The sequence below is a fragment of the Mirounga angustirostris genome, unplaced genomic scaffold, assembly GCF_029215605.1.
Source record: "Mirounga angustirostris isolate CCGP_5_RB_7025 unplaced genomic scaffold, mMirAng1.0.hap1 SCAF_1, whole genome shotgun sequence".
Lineage (NCBI taxonomy): Eukaryota > Metazoa > Chordata > Mammalia > Carnivora > Phocidae > Mirounga > Mirounga angustirostris.
Genome location: NW_026991709.1, coordinates 76,395,257 through 76,419,854, shown reverse-complemented (window position 1 = coordinate 76,419,854; position 24,598 = coordinate 76,395,257). Strand labels below are relative to the sequence as shown.

Here is a 24,598-nt window from a genome sequence, read left to right as displayed (position 1 = left end):
GATTTGCTGCATAGGCACAGTTAGATCTCCCTGGTTTCAGAATCTTTTGATCTTATTCATCCTGCTCAGATGCAGCAAACTAGAGATAGAAGTATGATGGTTTGATTTGCTAATATAGTCTTGAAAAATTTTGCATCTGTGTTCATGAATGTTAACTACCTTTTGATATATAGATTTGAAACTGCAGTTGTAACTGTATCGTGAAATTATTTCAAGCAGTGTGCAACTCAGTGTGGATGTATTTTTCCACTAGTCTATTAACAACTCAGGAGCAGTAAGTCTCATGTTCGTTTTTATGTTATTCCAGAATGCAGCAAACGGTGTGGCAGATAGTAATACCTTAATAAATGTTCATTCAGTCAGTTGACCAACTGAGTGATTAATCGTATTATAATTTAGTACATTTAAAACTCATGTACCTATGCCTGGAACTGGGTTAGCTAATGGGGACTAAAAGTAAATAAACCTGGACTCTGTCCTAATGGGCATCACTTGCTATTATATGAGTCACAATAACTTAGAATTGTTATAAATATGATAAGTACCCTAATTTCAGAGTATTGGTAAATGTAAAAACGGGCCAATCAACAAAATCCTTGTTTGAAAGCTAATTCTCTATAATGAAAAGCAAGTTTTCCAGTAGATATTCAGGGTATTCAAATAGCACAATTTATGAGTGAAATATTTATCTAGCACACAAATAAAACAGTTAAAAAGTGCAGCTTGTGCAGTGAGTGTGGGATTTTTATTTACTTCCATAATCATTCATTTTAATTTAGTTCTTTCCCAATCTCCCCATTTCACCACTGACATTGATCTAAACTCCATAGTAAACAATGACATGAATACTTACAATATGAGTAAAGGTCTGGTAAGAAGTGTTTGCAGTAACAAAGGTACGACAAATGTCTATTGTGGGCTTTTCTATTCAAGTGCAACAAAGAACCTTGTCAGGAATCTGAAGCATAGAGACAGAAAGTAATTATTTAAGAATGAAAAAGGTATTGGGTGGGGTTATTCGTTTGTAAAGATATTCCTTCATTCAAGATGTCATTTACTGAACAAATGTTTACCGACTTCTTACTATGTGCTGGGCTATATGCTAAGTACATCAGAGATGAATAAACCACGGTTTTCATGCCTTCAAGGAACACACAGTCAATGGAAAAAGGTAGGTATGCACAAAGATAACTAGCAGTGTCTAGCATAACATAGGTGATCTTTCAATACTTACTGAGCATGCATCTCTTGCTAGATCTCTTGCTAGGTGCTTGGGATATAGCACTGAACCAAACAGACAAAAGTCCCTGCCCCAAAATTACTTCTATTCTAATAGGGGAAGAATTTAAGGGTACTAAGAGAGAGAGAAATTCTAATACAGATAAAATGAGAAATACAGATAAAATGTTACTAGCCTCCTAGGAATGACAAAGCTGTTCCATTGGATTGGGGAGAGTCAAGGAAGGTGAGCCATAAGTTACAATTCCAATTTATGTTGTTCTCTCTTCTTTTTTGGAGATTCAAAAGAAATGCAATTCAAGCAGAAACGAATAGGTGAGTCACAGTCTTCAGTGAGGCAGGCAGGTGCGTGTGTACTGGATCGTCAAGCCTTTATTGTGGCTGGGTGGGTTGGGTATGTGGCTGAGAATATGGAGACATAAAGTTGGAGAGTTACATGAGAGTCTAGGGACTTTAAGTGCATGACTGTGTAGCTTAGATTTTGTCTTAAAAGCAGAAGAAAGCTAACAGAGATTTTAAAACAGAAGAATGATGTTATCAGGGTGTTGTTTTCAGAAAGATGGATATGGTAGTACCACTGAGGACAAGAGAAAGGGATTGGAAGCCAAGACTTTCTTTCTGTTTATTTAAAATGATGAATAAATGTGCATGTGGACCTATTTTAGTCTAAGAACTGAAGCTGACGTTTATCTCCATGGACTATGCATCAAAGTTTTGATCTTGGAGAAGGCACCAAGATACTGGAGAAGAATATTCTGGAAAGGGATCACTGCCTCCTTTGACACTTATAAAGTTCCTGAGGAGGTTCTACTTTCTCTAGGGAATAAAATAACAGTCATTTAGGAGGATGACTTCAAAGTTCCTGCCGTCTGCTGAGTTATGGGTGGCAGTGGGTCCATGCTCAGAGCGGTGTGTGAATATGATGATTCTACCTCTCTACTCGTATCTACCTCTGTGAAAAGGGAGGGCATTTTGGTCTCCCAGGTTATCCGGCTCCTTTTCATCTCAGCAGTTATTCCTGCCCCTTATTTTTTTTTTTATCTCTTTAAGCTGAAAAAAAGGAGAAGGAAGCATGGAGAATGAGTAGAAGGTACCACGGCTTTTCTCGTGATAGTTATTGTCAGGAGAGGGGGAGAAATGGAGTGGAAGCAAATACAGACAAGGTAGTGACAGGCATAATAACTGTCTCCCAAAGGTGCCAAACAAGAAAGTTGACACCTTCTTACATACCCAAGGCCAGGGTAAGTTGGGAAATAAGAAAAACAAAAACAAAGCAAAAGATAAAACACAAGGAATAACAACATTAAAAACACACAAACACACAGATGGTTGTTAAGTTGTTCCCAGCCAGCTTAGTGCAAAACTGTATCAAATAATTGAGTTGGCAGATGGAGTGGAAGAATCACCCAAAGCCAGCTTAGGCTAGGCTTCTGACACAGCCTTGAAGATAGAGCGTCCTGGAGCCTTGAGTGAAAGATCTTGGGTTTTGTTTGTTTGTTTGTTTTGGGTTGTTTTGTTTTGTTTTGTTTTTGAGGGTGCCTCATATTGCCCAACTCCTATTTTTTTGTCACTTTCTCTCTCTCAATTCACTGGACTAGTTTGGGAGACCAATCTTCCTGTGGGTTTTAGGTACAGAGAAACTTCCAAGACAATTTTAGAGAATGACATGGCTGTGGAGAGCTATAGAATATTTGGGAAATGATATTAATTTTCAAAAACTGGATCATTTACTCGGTCTTAGTTGTTCCTATTTACTGAGGCACATTTGTTTCTCTGGCATGCTTTCCACTGTGTGGTGATCTCCTAGACATTCTTCAAGACCCAGTTGGGATTTAACTCCCATGTGAAGCTTTCGATTTCCCTCTCAGCCTAAAGCTACTCCTGATTTTGTAATTCCCAGGCTTTTGTATATATTTTCATTTCTAGAAATTATAAGGCATGTAATATTTAATATCTATCTTTCCCTCTAACTAGACCGGAGGGCTAGGGCTATCTGATTCATCTTTGTTTTCCCCATAGCAAATAACATAGCCCTTGATACATTAGAGGCAGACAATATACACTAATAAAATAAACAAATGCATAAATAAGTTGATTGATCTCCTCCTTTCTCTTCCTGTCACTATACGTGTAACTAGTACTTTCTAGAGTACTTTGAGGACCTGCCACTCCCATGCACCGTCTTTGTGGCTCGTCCCGTGGGAATTTGCCTGGCCTTTGCCTTGCAGGTCTCCCCTTTTTTTTGGCTGGAGAGATGAGACCTGGCTGTTGGAAATCAGCTTTACCACTGAGTCACAGTGCCTCTGGGCACTGTGGTTCTACTCCGTGTGAAAGGTCTTTCTGCAGCATTCTTGTGAGGTGAGCTTTCTAATTAGCTTTCCCTTATAAGGTGCCAGAGGGGACGATTGGTCAGCATTGGGGCCCACAGATGGGGAAACAGTGGCCAACAGACTTCGCCTAAGGCTCTTGGGTGGGCTGAAGCCTCACAGTTAACGTGTGGTGAGAATGGAATGACTCAGTGTTCTATTTCCCACCCTGGGTGTCCTCACCCATCAGCTCTCTTCATTCCGCCAGGCCTGAACCTCAAGAACATGGAACAGGGTGAGGTGAATCTATGACTGAGCTACCGGCTACATTCTGCACTGGTACAAGGACACACAGGTTACATGACTTTGTCTTTAAAGGGCTAGAAGAGTATAGGATGCTTCACTGAATCCCTTAGATTCCTTGCTTGGGACTTCTCCCTAGGCAAAGAGTACCTCAAGGCCTAAGAATTTATAGAATGGTAGAGAAAAGGAGTAATAACTGAAAGCAGTAACACTCTTGCTCATTATACCTTTTGACTATTTAGAAGACTTATATTCCACTGTGTACAGCCTTATGAGATATGAAGTTTAAATATTATCTCTTTAGGATAAAATTAATAAGGACTTTTGTGTTAAAAATTGGAAAACATGAAAAGAAAAAAAAAAGTTTACTTATAATCCCACCATTTAAAAATAACTACTGTTGGTTTTAAGGATTTTTACTTTACATATTTTTAGCATCGTTGTTCATAGCATAAGAAAAGGATAATTATAATCCTCCACTAATGAGTTACAGGAACTAAGACTGTAAGGTGCCCGGAAGAGTGGTTTAAGAATGGAAAGATTAAGTAGTCTGATCATTTACAATGTGATACTGGCTACATCTTAAAATTTCTATTGACCCTCAGTTTTTCCCCCCCAAAGAAGGTAAGAGAATTCAAAGCCAATGTCAGCACTAGCTCAAAGCCCTGAGATGAAAGCTGAGCTTTAAATTCCAAGTATTGGTGTGATGGAAAATTCATGTACATTTAATGGGCAAAGACCCTAGCTAAATTAACCTTTAACTTTAGACATGCTGCCAGGATTCCTATGAATTAAGGGACTGTTTTATGAATTATTTACCTGATCCATATCCCCTTCCATCTGGCCCCAAATTTCACAGTCTAAGAAGGGAAAGGCTGGGCTGGGGGTGGGGATGTGGCTCAAAAGACAGTGAACCAAGTGGATTGGCTACCATTTTGATCCAGAAAATAGCCAATGAATGGATCATGACATTAAGCAGCCATGTACTAATAGTTAGCTGTAGCATAAAAGGTAGTTTTCTGCTTTCAAATGACCTCACATCTCATGATTTGAACACCCATATTCTGTGGGGTTCACACCCTGTCCTCTGATGTCCAGACATCCTGACAAGGGAACTCAACCTGAAATAGGCAGAGTTTGCAAGAGATGGAACAATGTCCACCCGTGGTCAGAGGAATGGCACCCACCTTCAGTACATACATCTCCAGACTAGGAAAGTGGCTGAGGTAGGAAAAGAAAAGTGTTCTGGGTTCTCATCTTTTCATTGCTGGTCTGTGATCTCTTCAGATTTCTTTCTTTCTTCTCTCTTTTTTTATTTTTTTACCATGTATTTATTTTGGTTAGAAGTTTCCTTCTATTTAGGAAGGAACTTTGATTCTGGGGGGGAAGACAGAGGAACCAGAGTAGGATGTGGAAGAAAAGGGCCCTAGCCCACAACATTGGCTTAGTCCTGGGCTCTGGGCTCAGAGAGAGAGAAAACTTCTTATCTACTACTTGGTGTAGAACTGAGTTTAAGGTGAAAATCAATAGGCTCACAGGGCAGAAGTTCCATCTAGGAATAAAGACATTAGCTGGGGCATTCTTCATAGTGTATCATATTGTGGATTGGCAGCAAACGGCAGGGAACATCTCAGGTCTTTAATTTACAAACATACCCAAACACTGTTGTTTAAACCGAACTCTGTGGAGGAACCGTGATGACAATGATGGGAATGCCTATAATTATTCCTAGCCTACCTGGTGTGTTCCATATGCCACTTGACAGGTATCATCCCCTCTATAACCCCGTGAGATCAGTCTTGCATAGTCACTTGCCCAGAGGAGAAAGATGATGTTCATATGGAAGGTGAACCAATCTCCCAAGATCTCCCAGCTCCTTAGTAACTGGGCCAGAAAATGGGGTTTTCACAGCCTGTGAACTTTCTTTCATTACTTGCTCTCCTGGTTTTGGGTGAGAGCCTTGCGTCTGGCCCATTGCCTCTGCTGCAGCCCCTCAGCAGAGAATGCAGGGTGCAAAGTCTGGGGTCTCTGGAGACTTCTGCACCTCAAGTGTCAGGGTTACGGACCTGCAAAGCCCTCAAGAACAGATCCAGCTGCATCGGGTGGCAGAGCTGGGGGGCGTGGTGCAGCACAGGACACAGCCTGAAGGAGGGCATGTGCCCTCGTCAATGGCAAATTATTTCCTGACGTGTCCTCGGAGCGGGTGGTTGGGGGGGGAGGGTGGAGAAGGCAGGGGCAGGGTGTCAGACTGCCTGCCTGCGGCGGGGCCTGGGTGGGATGCAGGAGGCCTACAGCTATTTCCTGTATGTGTCCGGGCAGATCAGCGCTCACTTACCTGCCTTCAGCCCCAAACGAGTACTTGTTTTATTATTATTTAGAGAAGAGATTACCTTTCGACAAAAGTGGCACCAATATCCTGCTACCCTGATTAAAAGCAGGATGAAGATGAAATGATTTCTCTATGTTCAACAGTGACCTCCCCTCAGAGCCCTCCTGTCTTGGAGCTGAGTGAGGGAACTGGAAACAGACCAATCTCTTACAGCACAGTCTGCAAAGCGGCCTGCCCATCATAATGGTTTTCAGATCATTCTATTGGGTAGGAACACAGTCTTCCCTCAGCACCTCGTGAATGATCAGAGGTGGAGCTTTATCAGATTCTGTCTTGGGTAATGAAGCTGTGTTTGCCTTATCTCCATGGAACATGGACAAAGGACAGGGCCCTGTCTGCAGAGGTGGGAGGTGGCCCAGGGAATGAGACAGTTTTCCTTGGCTCCACACTCTCACTTTCCACCCTCACAGGGAATCAGAAGTCCAGGCTCAAAGGCAAAATCCAATGACCCACTGGCTGCTTACCTTGAGTGAGTTGCTTAAATTCTCTGAGCTTCGGTTTTGTATTTGTTAAAAAATGTGATTATGCAAACTAATGTGATTAAACACCCCGTGCTAGGCAGGGCGCTGGGGGGAGGGGGGCATGGCTACAAAGGGTAGCCTGTGGAGGGTGCTGGACCCCTTCTGTGTTGCAATTGCAGTGAGAGCCACAGGGCCTGATGCGGTTGTCAAATCCCATAAAACTGTACCTGGAAAAGGGTGTGTACATTTACAATATAAATTGTAAAAGAGTGATGAAAATACCTTTTCTCAGATCAGTCACAAGGATAAAGATGATCAACGTTTTGAGAGTACCTGACACAATGAATGGCCCATGTATGTCCCAAATATATAGCATGTTTGGGGTGTTTTTCCTTTCTTTCAGAGGCTTTTTTCCTCATCCATAAAATGGGCATTAACATATTACTTCTTTTTTTTTTTTAAGATTTTATTTATTTGACAGAGAGAGACACAGCGAGAGAGGGAACACAAGCAGGGGGAGTGGGAGAGGGAGAAGCAGGCTTCCCGCTGAGCAGGGAGCCCGATGTGGGGCTCGATCCCAGGACCCTGAGATCATGACCCGAGCCGAAGGCAGACACTTAACGACTGAGCCACTCAGGCGCCCCAACATATTACTTCTTATAAACCTAACAAGTCTTTTTTTCTTCACAAGCATGATGCAATGATAATATGAGATTCTGAATACAAATACTTTATCACGCTCAAGATGTAGGCATTCATTCATTCATTCACATTTTTTAATGCCTTTGCTGTGTTATGTCCAGTTGGAGGCCCTGCTGGATCACCATAATAGAGTCAGTCCCTGTCTTAATGCAACTCCCAGTCCAGGGAGGGAGACAGACACGAAAGCAGTGTAGTGAATGTTTCACAGGTGAAGTCCTAGTGGCTACAGAAACATTTCTAAGGACATGTACTGTAGTCCCTTACCTAAATATTTTCTGAAATGAGGCTTGGAGGACAAGAAGGAGATGGGCCCAAGAAGCAGCTGGGGAAGAGGAAGGGTATTGTAGGCTGAGGAAATTATATGTAGAAAGATCTGGGAAGTGAGGGAGACTAAGGCTCATTCAGGAACAGAGCATCTTTCAGTCTGGTTGGGGTTGGGGATGATTCATTCTGAAGATTCAAGCCTTGGTCGTGGGGTGGACTGACTATTAAGAAGCTTTCTAATCCCATGAGTATATATTTCTTTTTTTTTTTTTAACTTTATTTATTTATTTGACACAGAGAGAGAGAGAGAGAGAGAGGGAACACAAGCGGGGGGGGGGCAGGAGAGGGAGAAGCAGGTTTCCAGCTGAGCAGGGAGCCCGATGCAGGGCTCGATCCCAGGACCCTGGGATCATGACCTGAGCCGAAGGCAGATGCTTAACGACTGAGCCACCCAGGCATCCCCCCATGAGTATATATTTCTATGACCATCTTTGGCTTCCTCTTTGCACCCACTTGTAGGCAGCTGGGGCCTTGGTTCTCTTTTCCCCTTATGTATCTGGGCCAGAACACAAGAGGACTCTCCCTTGAGGAGTGTGACCTTGTAGTTTCCTTGCATTTGCTTTTGCATATCACCCAGCTTCCAGCATGAGGTTTTCACCACCAGGTGGGAGGTAGCAGGAGTCATGGAAGGGATTCAAATCCTCTAAGGCTGCTAGATGATGTCAACCCAATTACCAGAGACAGCACTATCTGCCTGGTGATGGCTCTCAGGTTTCTGCACCTGTGGGGATCTGGGTGGAATTCTTTGATGTGACACTGGGCTGGCAGAAGTTCGGTTCCTCTCTGCCTCTTCTTTCCTCTCCTGGAAAGGAAGCGGCATCAGCAGTGGGACAAAGCCCCAGTGACCTTAATAGAGTTTCAGCAATTCCAAGGAAATCCTGCAATTGTGGGTATTCTGCTGAATTCATGCTTAAAGGTGAGGACTGTTATTCCACTCTGATGCACCACAGTGGATAGACTAGCTACTAAATGCTTCTGCTATTTATAAATAGACATTTCCCCCAGCCCAGCCCCTGGACCACCCCAAACCCTGACACCCTAAGCACCTCAATTCCTTTTCTAGAACCCCTGGGGCAGCCTCATAATCCAGCAACTGATGGGGTAAAGCCTGCCATCAAGAATTTCCCTCAGATCCTGCCCCAACATTTTATTTGCTCCGATTGGTTAAAGGACACTAGTTGTTATACCTTGTAAATATCACCTCTCTAAAAGACAAGAGGATAATTGATCAACTGACTTCCCTGTGCAAATCATTCCTTCTTTCTGGACTTCTATTAGTCAATAAAAATAAAAATTATTATCATTTTATTAGGTATGTGGGGTCTAGACTGGATTTCTCAGTTCTTTTCCACCTTTAATGTTCTATGATTTTGTAAACTTATGAAGAAATTCAGGATCCTGTATCCGCCATGTCTCACTGGTTCCAGAACACGTCCAGGGAAAGGCGTTGATAGTCTGCATCTGATATACGTAGGAACTTCTCAGAATCATAGATTCGTAGCACTTCCAGCTGGGGGCAATCTGGGGTCCACCCAGCAGGCTATTTGGAATGTTCTAGGGAGATGACAGAGGCAGATGAAGGGGGCGAGTGGACAGGGCTCCAAAGTCCAGACTCCTGCTTCAACCCAAGCAGCTGATTTTTCCTATTTTATACAGTGGTATTCTTCCCAAGAGTTTATTCAAATATGTTTCTATGTCTAGGGAACAAATCCTCAAATCCTTAAACCATGGCTTGGCAAGCTGCTTTCACTATGGTTTTGACTAGATTATTTAATGTCGTGGAACATCAATTTCCCTATCTGTAAAACGGAACCAATGGGACTAAGCCTGAGAGGTTTGAGAGCACAACAAAGCATTCAACACAAGGTCTGGCAGGAACGAGGGGGGTTGTTATCTATTAGTTGGATCTAAATCCAATCCATGCTTACTTCCTTGCGGTGGGATCCAAGTTCCTAGAGCTGCTCTGAGAAGACTCAGAAGGATGGTAAACACACACATACACCAGCACACGCGCGCGCACACACACGCACACACACACATGCACGCACACGCGCGCGCACACACACACACAGAGGTATACCACCAGGAACTGCCAAGAGCTCATTTCAAAAGTAACAATTACACTTGCAACACTTGCTATTGCTCTGTTACCAAACAAGATGACAACAGCAAAAACGTATTCAACCACAACTGCAGAGGCGGATCATGCTGATAAGCACCGCAACACCGTGGATTTGGTTACTGCAGAATAACTGGCTGACCTTCCTGGGCTCAGGTTTGTAGCCACCCAGCAGCTGCGCAGGAGAGCTGAATAACCGGTCCGGTCCCCCACACGCAGGGTGTGGTGGCTGCAGCACCTTAAATGTCTCCAGCACCTTAAGTGTCTCCTTTAAAGGGACTAATCCAGGGCCTTCCACCCTCCTTCCAAGTACCCTCTCCGAGATGGTGGCTGACTTGTTTCTCCCACCAGAGATAGCGTGGCAAAAGGCACAAAAATGTCCTGAATTACTTCCCATTTCTGAAGGGCTGATGCATTCATTTCCCGATGGAACGGCCTAGAACCTCCTAGAATCTCCCTTCTGTTAAACCCTCCGTTCTCATATGACTAATTTGAGAATCCACCCACTCTGGGGGCCATCTGGAGGAAAGATTTGCAAGCGGTGTTCTAATCACAAATTGTATCAGTGCAGGGCTTTGTAATCTGATGGGGATTGGCCCGCCCTTGGTGTCATTTTCCAGGCTGCTGGAACAATTTATCCCTGGGCTGAGGCTCAACGCTGGCCCCGTAATGAACTGTCTGTGTCAGCTCAGCTCAATCATCTGCTCTCTTTGTATTTCCTCACCTATGGAATCCTCAGGTCTCTTGTATGTATTGTATTTTTTTCCTCAATTGTAACTTGCACAGTGCTTCTCTTTGCCTGTTAATGTTTTCTAGCTTTCAAGCACAGTTTAATAAGAACTTTGGATTCTGCTTCTTCCCTAGCATTGACTGGTGGAAAATACCACTGCCTGTAATGTCCTTAAAGACTGAGTCCAGTGCCTTCACTCCGCAGTTGTTTTGATGTCAGCGGAAGGGGTTTAAATAAGGAGTGGTAACACTAATAATTTGGTAGTTCTCTCTCTCTCTCATTTTCTTACTTGTAAAAGAGCTATAAAAAAAAAAAACAAAAAGCCAACCATCGTTTATAAGTTTTTAATCACAAGTGAAGAGCAAGAAATCCATAACCAGAGTAGGAAATAAGTCTGTATTCCAGCTGAGTGTTCAGCAGCGACTGGGAGTCCTCATGTCCCATCAGGTCATCTTCTCTATGGAACCGGTTTATTTTAACCCCCTTTTTTCTCTATTTGAATCACTGACATTGTTTTCCTAGGCTCAAAATCTCAGACTCATGATTTTAATCTTCTTTCCTTGGTGACTGTCAGCCACCAAGTCCTTATTTCTTTTTCTTCAACATGTCTCTCCTTAATCTTTTACCCTTTTGTCCCACTGCTGCCTGCCGGATTCAGGCTGTCCTCATGTTGTGCCTTGGCAGTAATGGACTAAGGTGTGTGTGTGTGTGTGTGTGTGTGTGTGTGTGTGTGTGTGTATCATGGAGGATTGTGGGTGTGGGTGTGGTGGAGGGTAATGAGATTAGACCTCTCCGGGTGCAGGCAATAAGGGGACGTGTTGTCTATAGGGAATTTATTTATTTATTTAAAGATTTTATTTATTTGAGAGAGAGAGAGAAGTGTGTGCGAGAACACGAGTGGGAGAGAGAGGGCGAAGCAGGCTCCCCGCTGAGCAGAGAGCCCGACCCAGGTTAATCCCAGGACCCTGGGATTCGGACCAGAGCCAAAGGCAGACACTTAACTGAATGAGCCACCCAGGCGCCCCGTCTATAGGAAACTTAAAACCAGTCATTTTAAAAGTCAGTCGGCTTTGTTTCCTTTCTACATGCCAGGAATTAATGACAATCATAAAATCTCCTCCCCGCTGGAGCAGAGCACTCCCATCTACTCCCCACCCCTGGCCTTAATTTCTGTAACATCTTCTTCTTGGGTCTCCCCGATTCCTGTCCCTTTTCGTTCAATCCCTCGTATGCAGCTGCAGCATCTAACACCCATCTCTAGCTTCCCCAAACCTCAGAATCCTCCCTGAGATTTACAGGATCAGCCCCAAGACCGCAGTCTAGTCTAGCTCAGGCCCTCGGTAACCTGAAGCCAGCCTGACAGCTGAAACTGATCCTATTACTCTGCATCCCAAGCTCTCTTCGCTGTAACGGCCTGGGTCACAAGAGCCTTGGTCTCCTGCTGCATGAGCTGGGATGAGATCAAGGTTTGGATCCCAGCACTACCACACACTGCATGTGTGACCCTAAGCAAGTCACTTTTCCTCTGAGGGCCTCAATTTTCTTATTCATCAAATTCGGATCATCATAGGGGTAAAGCTGAAGTCAGAGGATAGCAGTAAGGGCCCAATGAGATCATGGTTGTGAGAGTGGCCACCCACGTGCGACACGAGGCTCATGCAAAGCGAAGGAGGTCAGACCTGCCAGGGATATAGTGTTGATGGCCACAGCAGCGGATGACTCCTTGCTTTTACAGTCCATTTTACGTTCCTGCTTTGCATTTTCGCCATTCCATATTCTACTCATCCTTTAAAGGAACAGCTCTAGACCAACTCCCTCAAAAATTCCTCCCTTGCTGTTTAAGCCTGCCCCAATCTTGCTGTCTCCCAAAACCACCAGAACATACATCCTCGGCGTTCACACAGGTCCCCTGAGGATCCTCCCAGAGCATACCTCTTCCCACCTGCCCTGTAAGTACCACCTCTTCTGTTTAGTGACCCTCTCAAGGTTGAACACACATTCGACGTTAAGTCGAAACTTGTCAAAATGAATGAATGAACGAATGAATGAACGAATGCATCTCTTTTCACCCCTTACTGCAAAGTATGCTGATAGTGCCATCTGCTGCTAAGCTTTGATTCTGTGCTTTCTACACCATGGGAAAGAAAGTGAGAGAATGTTTAGGAAAAGGAATAGGGGGAAAAAATGTGCTTTCCAAAGTGTTGGCTCAGAAAAGCCACTGAAATGTCCCAGTGCAGAGAGGCGAGGAAGTCAGAAGGGCCCGACGAGGTGGCTGCAGGAAGGCCAGGATCTCCTTCTAGGCTGGTGCTTGGCAACCAATTTGGAAACAAAACACCTTTTCAATTTTATAGAACAAGTTTCCCTTCTCCTGTGCCCCTGCCCCAGCATGAAGTGTGTTGTTTGTGGCCAGAGATCATTTTTAAGTCTAACTGTATGAAAATTAACTTTGAAGATTCCAAGATGCTCCATGGGAGAATGCATTAAAAAAAAAAAAAATCATGAGAGCTGAAAAAGCATTGCTGGAGAAATCATAGTCCTGTTTGTTTTTCTTCTTTTTACGTGTCCTCATGTAGTAAAAATAACAATTGCTTTTTAATGATTGCCTGGGAGGTGTTTGACATTTTCCTCCTACTGGCTCAATTAAATCTTCGGATAACGCACAGATAAGTATTACTTGCTCTTTTACAGACAAAGACATTGAATATGAGGGGAAAAGAAACGTGTCCGTAATCAGAGAGCTGGGAAAAGGCTGCAAATATTCCATGTCTGGGTGGCACAAAGCCTGCACTTTTCCTTGCTGCTCTACCCTGACTCCATGATGGAGCTCTGGACCAGGAGTCGGGTGACCCGGGTTTAAGTCCAGATTCTACCAGTAACTTGTGTAGAAAGTTGGGTAAATAAATTTCTTCTCTGGGCCTCCGTGTCCCCAACTCTAAATTATATAAGGGATGTTGGACCTGATGCTCTCCAAACCCCTTCCAACTTGGAGTCTGCTGTTTGCAGTGGCCTTGATTTGCTGAATTATAAATAAAGAACTTAATTTTGTCTGTGATTCTCCCTTAAGCTTCCACCACTGGCTTCATCTTTCTAGTCTAAACAGCTCTGAACAGGTCAGTGTGGACTTCAGACAAACAATGACCAAAAGCACCCTATGCTGAGCTCTGAAGGCCACTCCGATCTCTTTTCATTTAATTTGTAAATCATTCTCCATGTAAATGATGCATTTTTTCCCCCACAGCATTCAAAGCATGATGTATATTCTATGCTGATTCTGAAGGCTGCGTGGTTTGAAGCTTTCAGTATGCCAATTTGTCACCTTTGACATATTTGACAACGGGTCTTTAGTGGTAGGTGCCTTGGTAGGCACTGTGTCCCAGGTCGACGGGCACACCTCGACAGAGTGGAGTCCCCAGAAACAGAAGCTCCATATGGTGTCGAGCCTTTGAAGTGGCTCACTGGCGCTTCAAAGCCAAGTTCATGGTACAGGGAGCAACATCTGATGTACTTTTATTACCCTTAGAGACAAAAATCATTACACAGATGCCAAATGTCTGCAAGAAAAATCTGTACCTTGTGCTCAGCCCTGCGGCCTGGAAGTTCAGAGGAGGCTCAAAGTGCTCCCTGGAAGGAACCAGAGCATGTTTGAACAGAGCCATAATCATACCTGGCACACTCAGAGTCAGGGTAGCAACCATCTTGCTGAAGACAGTAGCTTCCTTCTAGATTTCCACTGGGATGTGAAGGGTGGTGAGTCCTGGGGTCACGTAGGTCCATATGAGTTCCTCTTGCCTCCTAGCGATTCCTAAAATAAATGGTCAGGACTGCAGAGTGTCCTGAGAGAGTCCAACCACTTAGTTTCCACTCAAGAAACTCACATCTACTGTGACTTTGACTTAAGGCAAGTATTCATCTACTCCGGGCTTCTTTTTCCCTGTATGTGAATCACGACCTTGTCTACTGGAAGGTGGCCAAACACTTAGTTACCACCATGCTATAAACAATGAAGGAAAGTGGACATTCTTCTGGGAATCTTGACCCTGCCCAGTCAAGGGAGGGCCAACAATGCCTTCAAGCCTGTCCTTCACTTGTACTAAGTAGCTAAAAGCAGGACACATTTCAAATCATGACTACTCAGAACCCAATTTGCTAAAAAACGTTGTTATAACTTTATTTTGGACACTGAGGGGAAAAAAAGCTAAACAGGCCTCATTCACTTACCAATATTCACTGCAAAGCAGTGTACTTCTAATTCGTATTATCTTGTGAGAATAACAGGTCTTGAAACTCTGAACTTCAAATCGAGTAGAAATACTGATATCTGTTCAGTAAACGTTGCTGAACGTTGGAGGATCACGAGAGCCCAGGATCTTACTCTGGTGACCGGAAGCCTTGAAGTTGGCTTCTAAGACTCGGGGCTCTATAATTTATTCTGAATCTGAGCAATGTAATTGCCTAAGACTTTCAAAGACATTTTAAAAGTTGAACAAACCAAAAACAGGTACATGGACCAAACAGAGTAAGTGTGACTGGAGACTTACAACATGATGTCCTATCAGCCCTTTGGTTTGAAATGAGGCAAATGGGCCTCATTAACTCCTGTTGGGAGATTGCTTGCTTCCAAGGATTCCCAAAGCCTCTGAAACCCTGTTCCCTGTCCGACATTGGAAGAGATGTCCTCACTAAAAATATTGCATAAATTTCCGGTTTTGCTAAAAGCTTGACTGATTTTACCAAATGCTTTAGGCTTTTCAGACAACGCACCTGACTATCCTAAGGTGGACTGGGATATGCTCATTATTCCCATTTCTGAGATGGAAGGTGAAGAATTTGAGAGCGTGGACTGCCTCCAGGGCATGCGAGTTAGGAAGTTTCTGGGACTTGCAGGCAGAGGGCTAGGCCACCGGAAGAGCCCCCCGAAGGATGCAGTTCACTTCTGCTTCCCCTGACACTCACGGCTCCTCTGCTTTTCAGTAAGAATCATGGTCCTTGGCAGCTTCGCCCCACCCACTTAAATATACCTCCTCATAAGGAAATAAAATAAAACTTAAACTGGTATTTATTTGGATTTTCACAGCATTCATTAAAGTGCTTTCCCAGGCCGATCCGCAGTAAAGATCTCATTCCGCCCCCCTCCGGAACACCAACTTTTATATGAACTCCTCTCTGACAGCCTAACGTTTCAGAACCCCAGAAATCACCCAGGTCAAATCCCATACTTTTCGGTGGAGGCCACTGTGGGGGAATGAGAGGTCACATGACTCACTTCTGCTTACCGGTGGCCGAGCGCGCACTCAAGACCCAGCCGAAATATCGCCTTTTCTGTGAGGCTTTCCCTCTCTGCAAGCACTCCCTTGTCTCTCCCTTCACATGGCCTTCTTTCGGTCCCTGCTTCTATTATAACCCTTTATCACAGCACTCACTCACCTCATTTTGTATTGTTTCATTTGTTCGTATGTATTTCTTTTTCTACTTTACTTTGAATTCCTCAAAGGGCTGGAATCTTAGTCGTTTTTGAATACCCCCTTAAACCCACTGTGGAGTAGCCACTCAAAAACTGTCTGATTAATGAATTCATGAGTGACTAGAGCTTCGCCATAACCCTCCGCAGCGACTGTTCATTTGCCCTGTTCACAAAAAGAAGGTTGCTCTGATGTGTCTCTCAAGATAATTGTGTAGTTACATATGATTGCTAAGTGCTTCGAGACCATAAAAAGGCTTTATAAATGCCAACCATGATTACAACCCTTTGAAACAATGGGATGTATGATTTACAAGTGGAAAAAGATGAGACATAGCAGGTAATGCCTCTTCCCTGGTTCTCATTTCTATCCCCGCCTACCATCAGCTAGTAATTCAGCGGTAGACACGTCAATGTGGGAGAAGAAGGCAGGGTTTAGCTACAAGCTGGCTAGGGATTCCAAAGCCTCTGCCATCACACTGCCATCAGGAAGGGAAAGCCCCTAAATCTGACAAGAGGGGCCAAGGGCAAGAGTTCCCAGATAGATGGATGACACCCAATTCACTGCTGAAGTGGAGACTGGCATGAAGAAAGCAGGTGGGTGGCCCTTCCAGAACAGATGACTGAGGAGGACCCATAAAGTGGAAAGGCTCTCAAACTCTGCCCTTGTCACCTTTCGTCCCCTCTCAGGTACATCATATCAAGTGGCTAGAAAAGGTGTGTTGTATATCGAATGAAAGGAGCATTCAGATTTTCCTCCTAACAATGTGTGGCAGGGAAAGAGAGGGCAGGAACATCCTGTTTGGTTATTTTTCTTGTGAGCCCTTAACCAGGTTTTTGCAGGCAGAGGTGACTCGTCATGCCAATTTTTTACATGGCGGATGCCCACCCATTGAAGAGCAAGCCAAGCTCGATGATCAGATTGTTCCAGACTTGGTGTTGTTTGGTCTCAGAGGTCAGCAGGGGGTACAGAGAACATGGTGATTTTCCCGGGGATAGGAGGTAAGGGGGAAGGTCCGACAGCATGAGTCTGCAGCTCCAGCCCAGCAGTGAGCTCAAAGAGTGGTTGAGGTTACGTGTCTCAATGTGTCTGAAGAAATCGACCAGGTCCCAAACAAAACAGCTCTATGTCTCATGTTGGAAACATCAAATTATCCGGGAGTAGGGGATTTGCGGGTGGGCTGTGGGACTAGGTGGGGAGGTCACTTCACATCGCAGGCTTCTTGGCAGGAGGAGGAGAGGGATCGTGACCAAGGGCCCGAATTTAACTTGTGGTTTGGAGTTTTTGCCAAATGATTCCTGTTTCCCTGAGGAGTTCTGGATGTGGGAACAGTTCAACTTTTCCCCACTTCTCAGCCATACCACTGTCAGTCACCTTGGAGTGTTTCATTATTTGGCATAAGGAATTGGTGAGGTGGCCCCCATTACCTCCTTCCTTGACGTCAGTGAGGGAGCTGTTCCCTGTGGCTGTCTTACGTGAAATAATTCAGCATTTGTACTTCAATTAAAACTCACAGGTATATATTATTAAATCGTAGTGACTCATTCCGTGGCTTCTCCTCAGCTGAATAAGCGCCAAAAAGTGCTATGTGCCCAGTAATGATGAGGCTGCACTAAAGCTAAAATTTCTTGTCAAATAATCTATAATCAGGGCTCTGAAGAAAGCACCTCACATATCCAAGAATATCACTCTGTCTCGTGTCAGTGTTTCCTCAAGAAGAAATTTGTGCTCAAGATTCTTTCTGCTTTGAAGGAAGAGGAAAAAGACACCTGACTAGAACCCTCTTTCCTTTTGTGAGCTTCATGAAGGCAGAAAGCCTCTGGCACATGGTATTTTTTCGAAAGTGGGGCTGAGCTCATTGAATTACACAACCTGTATTCAATACAGCTCTGAGGAGAGAAGGGGAAATATGCCTTCACATATCACTCAGCAGGAAGATGAGAGAGGAGCAAAAGTTCAGATTTTATAAAAATCGTAGTTTTCTCTTCACATTATTGTATCATTTTATATTTAATATGCCTGAAAGCATGGCCAAGGGAGCAAACAACCCTGGTATTGTTTTTCTCCGTCCTCTTCAAAAGGCTGTGCTCCTAGCTCACACACAGACATTCTAAGCTGAGTGATCACAGGCTCCAACCTCCCTTCCCTGCTGTCCATTTCCTCATCTGGAAAGTGGGCCTCAGGATCTGTACCCAGAACAACTCCCCGAGTACTAGCGTGGGAGCATGCTCTGTGTTATAAGCACCCAGCGCAGTAAGAGGGTGAAAGTCAAAGCTTTGTGAGACTGCAGGCTTTTCACCCAACGGTCATCAGACAAGTGGTAGTTTCCCAAGTGCAGCTGAGCTGAAGAGGCCTGGGCTTGAGGTCCTAGAAAGTGGGCCTTTCAGCCGGGGCTGTCTCTAGCACACAGCGCTGCTGAGTGAATCAGAAACATGCACCCTTTCTGTATAGACACAGCCCTCCGGGTCCAGAGACTGGGGAGCAAGCACCTTCTTTGGCCAAATCGAAAAGGGCAGCCTTTCCTCTAGCGGCCGCCACCCTGGGCCAGGACCTCAGTGCCCCCACGCCCCCCACGCCCCTGGTCGGGCCTTCTCACATAACTCCCCTCAGCAGCCCTGGCTCAGATTGGTCTCAAGTCCTCCGCAGACACTCCCTAACTATCTGAATACGATTATGTATGGTTTGATGGGGAGCAGATTAAAAGGTAAATGCTCTAGTGGATACACGCTGTCCCAGGGGTACAACAGGACGGACAACCTGAAAAACAGGAATCACTGCTCTGTGCAATCAGCACATGGCACAAGATGTGGACCCGCGGCACAGCTCCGGAGGCTGTCACCCACTTTCCGTGGGGCAGAATCTCCACATCTGTGCCCGGGTCCCTGCCTCTGCCGGAGCTCCCACGGCACCCAGGACGCGGGAGTACACGGAGCCAAAGCCTGTTTTCTTTGTTGACTCCTCGTTGCCAGAAAACAGAAATTAGATCTTGCCCGGATTCTCCTATCAGCAAATCTGCGTGCCAGCAAACACTTCTCGGTGAGACGGCAAACAGAGATCTACCTTTTCAAAGCTCAGGGAGTTTCAGCCCTAAAATTGGGCTAAAGTTTTAAAAATCACAGAGACACGTAGGAAACCCATTCACAAGTCTCAAAATGTTTGCAGAAGTAAATGTGGTTGTATCGGTGCCTATTTCTAAAATCGGCTTTGTTTTTGCCTTTGATTTGCTTTGCGTTGTTATTTATTCTTTCTTTCTTTTTAAGTTTTATTTTATTTTATTATGTTATGTTAGTCACCCTAGAGTACATCATTAGTTTTTGATGTAGTGTTCCATGGTTCATTGTTTGTGTTGTATTTAAAGCAAGAGGCGGAAGGGCCTTTGGGAGCAATTTAACCTGTTATGTCATTTTCAGATAAGGAAACTGAAACCCAGAAAGGGAGAGACAGTAGCTCCAGGTCACACAGCAGGGCATACTGGATCCAGCTGGGATTACAGCCTAATGCTCCTTCCCTTCTCCCAGCTGAAGGTTGAGTGGAAATCAGATGGAAATCACATAACTCACTGTGACTCAATTTTTCAGTCTCAAAGGATGAATGTGCTTAACCATCAACCAAGATCATAAATGGCAACCAATAAATGTGATTTTTCAGAGGATGTTTAGATCTGCTGGTTTTCTTAAGAACTACCACCCCTACTAGAGCCCCTCACAGAGGCAAGTAATCTCCCACCGGTTAGCAGGCTTCCCAAGGCTAGAACAACCCCAGCCCCACCCCAAATAATGTCTCTGCAGGGCTTCCTTAGAATTCTGGCCAAGGACCACACGTTCTCTGGACGAACACCTCTGCTAACCATTTCCGTGCCTTCAAAAGCAGTGTTTCCACTTTCCTTGTGGCCCTGAAGCATCTGCCAGCCAAACAAGTCAGAGCCCAGTGCTGTCCCTGGGCTGCCCCGAAGTCACAAAACCATTACTTGAGGATACACCAAACGTTTGGGAGAAGAAAAATAAATGCCAGATGTCAGGATCAGGCTCCCTGTATTAAACAATCAGACCCAAGCACGAATCTGTAAACTGGACAGCAGCCAAGATGAGGGCGGAACAAAATACATGTAGCTGAGGATGGGAATCGGTCCAAAATCCATTTTTCTTACAAAATGCCCCTACCCATCAATGGGCCCCACGCTCAGGCAACGTGTCGGTGATGCTCTGAGTCATGTGGGATTGAAGATTTTCTTCCAAAGGCACTGGGGTGAAGAGTCTTTCTACTTCAACCCCTTGAACAACCTTTTTTTAAAGACACAAGTCTTCAGGCAGCCCTTTCTGGAGCACTGTGGAGGAGGAATCGAAGCTTCCAGTGTAAATTTGTCCTCAGGTGAAAATCCCAGGGCCAGGAAGTCCACCAAGGCCCTGGCGAGGCTGGGCCCCTCCATCTCCTGCAGCGTTCTTCCAACTGGATCCAGGGACACGCGAGGCAGTGCAGACCCTGCCGGGGGATCCTGGAACTCCAGCTCATGGCCCCCCCACACTGGGAGAGGGTGTTGCTGAAGGGCACGGGGCCAGAAAGACTTCTGAGTCCAAATCACATGCTAACTTTAGAACTGGAGCATGCAAGAGAAGTGTAGTTCCACCAAGAATGAACTTATTCTTTCTGCTTGAGCTCTCAGATCTGCAGCAAACGACATGCACGCGTGCGTGCGTGACTGTGCACGGAGGGGAAGGGGAGAGACGACCTGATGAGAAACCAAGACGGACAGGCTGAGGGAGGCAAAGCGAGCATCCTCAGGAACGGAAGGGGGATCTGGCGACTTGGATTAACCTGTTAATTTATACCGTGGCTCTGTACAAAAATAAAAGGGTTCTCATAAGATTAACAATTTAAATAAATATCTGATAGAACTTTTCTTTCCCTCATCTTTATAGCTCATCTTTGGGGTTGATATTGAGTTCATGCTTCCCTTGCTGTTCCTGATCCAGGATGGCGATCACTTCATCGGCCTGTATTCGCTCCTACAAAACAGGTAATGGATACATTTCTGTTACAGGAATCATGGTCAGCCCCCGCGACAGGTGCTTCCCAAACACTTCCGGGCATCGATCTGTGCAGAGATGGGTGCTAGGTCCAGTTCAGGATTGACCCTCATCCCCGTCCCTCCAGTGCTGGCTTCTCCTGACTTCGTTATGTCCTAAGCAATAACTTTCCAAGATTTCTCTCTTGCCTGGAAGTCTTGTGTATTCATCTGATGAACACCCTTTTTTTTTTTTTTTTTAAGATTTTATTTATTTATTTGAGAGAGAGAGAATGAGAGACAGAGAGCACGAGATGGAGGAGGGTCAGAGGGAGAAGCAGACTCCCCGCTGAGCAGGGAGCCAGATGCGGGACTCGATCCCGGGACTCCAGGATCACGACCTGAGCCGAAGGCAGTCGCTTAACCAACTGAGCCACCCAGGCGCCCTGAACACCCTTTCTATGCTGTGGTTCAGTAGGCATCTCCGACTCAGTGCTCCAATCAGCGTTCCAGCTGGAGTCAGCGTTTTCTCCCCCACACACCTATTCCGGTCCAGCTCGCCAATTCTCTCTCTCAGCAAACACCGCCTCTGCTCACCCATTTGCCCTGAAAGCCCAGCCCATCTGATAAATCACCAAGTCCTGTCTGTTCCACCTCCTGTTTCCACCCCTTTACAGGGCCCATTACTGTTGTCTTAGCTGAGGGCAGATTTCTCAACCGTGGCACTCCTGACCAGAGAATTCTTTGTTGTTGGGGGCGGTCCTGCACCTAGTAGAATTTTTAGCAACAGCCCTGACCTCTGCCCACTCCAGGGACCTGGTAGCACCTCCCTCCAAGTTTTAACAACCAAAAACGTCCCTAGACCTTGCCGAACATGCCCTAGGAAGCAAAATTGCTCCCACTAGAGAACCACAGGTATGGGTTCTCACCATCTCTTAGTTCAACTGCTGCAGCTTCCAAATCATACCCCCACTGCACACCCTACTTGCACATGCTTCTAAGGGGTCCTCTGCATTTCAGTCCCGACCACGTCACTGTCGGGTTCGTGCTCACAACCCTTGCATGGGTTCCTGTTGTTTGAGGTTCCAGGCCCAGTCTCCTTGGTGTGCTTATAAGGAGTTGCCTGATTTAGACCCTTCTCTCTTCTTTGGTTCCCCTTTGCCTTCTCTTTTCACCTCACCTTATACTGTAACTTCCCGACTTACTTCAAGGCCCCGTACTCTCAAAGAAATCCCTAGCCCTAGTCTAGGTTAAAGGTCCTTCTGAATGTTTCCATCATATCCAATGCTTTCCCTTCCCCCTACATCAAACCATCAGCAGGCCCAGTTGATCTACCTCTAAATGGCATCTCCAACCTTCCATGTTCTTTCACCTTCTCTATCACTACTGTAGTCCATGACATGTAGTCTAGATGCAGCTTCCTATCCTGTACGTACTAGAGGTACCATATTGTCTGTCCTATCCTGTAACTTCCCAGAATGGGGGGAGGGGGAGCAGGGGAGGGCGCATGGGTTTCTTTTCCTAGTTAGAATAGAATTAGTGTTTCTTAACTAGGTTGTCGCATCTTACTGAATTTTACCTGGTGTTTTAATTACTTTAGCCCTCACCTTATGTCTCCATTTTGACCTCAAGCTCCTTGAAAATAGGGGTATGTCTTATGTAGTCCACGCCCCCTATTGCTAGTCTCTAGTACAATGCCAACCCCAGCAAGTTATGGAAAAACTGTTTTATCACTTGAAAACAAGCCCTTCCATTCAAGACTTATCATTGAAAATGATGCCTCCATAAAGACAACCAAAGGGACTAAATATACTAAATAAGAAAGCTAAATTGATGTCATGCAAAGTAAGATGCCTGAGGACTACTTTATGAACATGGGAACGACAACTTTCTGCTTAACAAACTGATGTGCAAAACTGATACAAACTTTCAGATCTGACTGCTGCAAGAGACCCTTGCAATCATGTCTCTCCCAAAAGGGAAGAAGTTCCTGAGCTGGAACTCCACGTCCAAGGAACTGAAGCTTCTGCATTGTGCATCCTCCGGAGTTTACAATGCTAACTACACTTTGCGAACTGATAACCTTTAAAACAATCTAGAACAAGCAGGGAAATCTGCCAGCTCTGTTGACTCCTCCATAGGCTTGCTCAGGGATTCAATCTGAGAAGAGGCGCCTAACTCAGGACTCCCAAGGTTTATTGCAGATTCGAATTACCTGGGGAGCTTTTAAAGCTCTCCATACCCAGGTCACACTCCTTATCAATTTAGCCAGAATGTTTGAGGATGGAGACAGATGTCAGTAGTTGTAAAACTCCCTAGCTGATTACAATGCGGAGCCAAGTCTGGGAATCCCATAGGCTAAATTTTCTAGTAGTTGCTGAAGAGGTTCTGGTCATTCCCTCCTGTGACCACTAGATGCCACTACTGCCTGGATTCTGGAGAAGTTTCCTAACACTGGATTAGGAAGGAGCCATGAGAATTTACTTTGTGTCCCTTTGTTTGATGGAAAATATCTTAGAAGAGATGGTTGGGATCCTGAGTAATGAAACGGACTCAGTGTCTGCTGAATTGAACACTAAAGGGAAAAGAGTGTGGTGATGTTCCAAGAATTTATCATCTTCCCCATCTGCTCGTTTGCCTAGATTCTCTGGTGCAAGAGAACAGTTCGGGGGCGGGGGGGGGGGGCGGTTTGCTGGTGTTTTAGAGTGGACAAGCACAAGGAAAGAAAGGAATCACAGCTGAGGGAGGCTGTTCAGTGCTCCTTGAAGATTTCAGAACTGCATGATCTGCCAGCAGCCCTCTCACCTCCGGCCAGGACCAGGAGGACACTCTTGCCCCTTCAGGTGCCTGGCTCCTCGGTGGGGAGCGAGCCTCTATCAGTCAGTCTTCCTTGATGCCCCCTACAAAATGCACACTGCTGTCCTAGATCTATGTCCTTGTCGACCTCTCCAAGCTCCTCATGGTCATGGACTGTGCTTTGTCATCCTTGTACCCCCAGGGCCTACCTAGCAGAGTTGCCCAGGCACAGAGATCTTCCATAAACATCTGCAAAGTACATGAAAGAATGCTTACGGAATGCGGCCTGAAATCTGTGTGAGCTAGATCCAATGGCAAAAAGCATGAGACAGAGGAATGAATTTTAAACAGTTTCTGACTAAACTGGATCTAATTTAGGTATCCAAAGAGAAAACTCGATCGGATGCCATTATAACGACTAGATTTTCATAGCTCGCCAATACCCGGGGCTGGAGGAGACCGAAGACCCCCAGTTTAGCCCCTGCCGTGAAGTTTCGGTTTCAACGTCAGCATCCCGTGCCAAGCTGTTGCCGAGGCTTTGACGGGAGTGAAAATGAACTTGCTACTTCTGAGGCGGACGATGCCACCAAGCAGTGGCGACAATTTGAAAGTCATTCCCATGTTGAGCTGACATTTTCCTTCCACGGGCTTATACCCATTGGTCTTAACTCCTCCCTCTGCAGCCTCATAGAGACCATAAGCTCTGGCCAGGGGCATCCAGGAGGATGGAATCCAGGTTAAGAGTCTACTTCCAATATGATAACAATA

The 24,598-nt window shown here is 45.2% G+C and overlaps 1 protein-coding gene across 3 annotated transcripts in view; it reads right to left on the bottom strand.

Annotated features, from left to right (window-relative positions):
• Nucleotides 1–7,166: 7,166 nt before the first annotated feature.
• Nucleotides 7,167–24,598, bottom strand: part of P3H2 (prolyl 3-hydroxylase 2) — a 169,007-nt gene continuing 151,575 nt past the window's right edge. For 2 of the 3 annotated variants that reach the window (XM_045903159.3, XM_064581707.1), the window contains exon 15: nt 9,825–21,035. In XM_045903159.3, the coding sequence (XP_045759115.1) occupies nt 20,943–21,035 (93 nt within the window). In that variant the 3' untranslated portion in view covers nt 9,825–20,942. Of the gene's footprint in view, nt 8,527–9,824; nt 21,036–24,598 lie in introns of those variants that run through there. The other variant, XR_010408276.1, reaches the window with a different exon arrangement.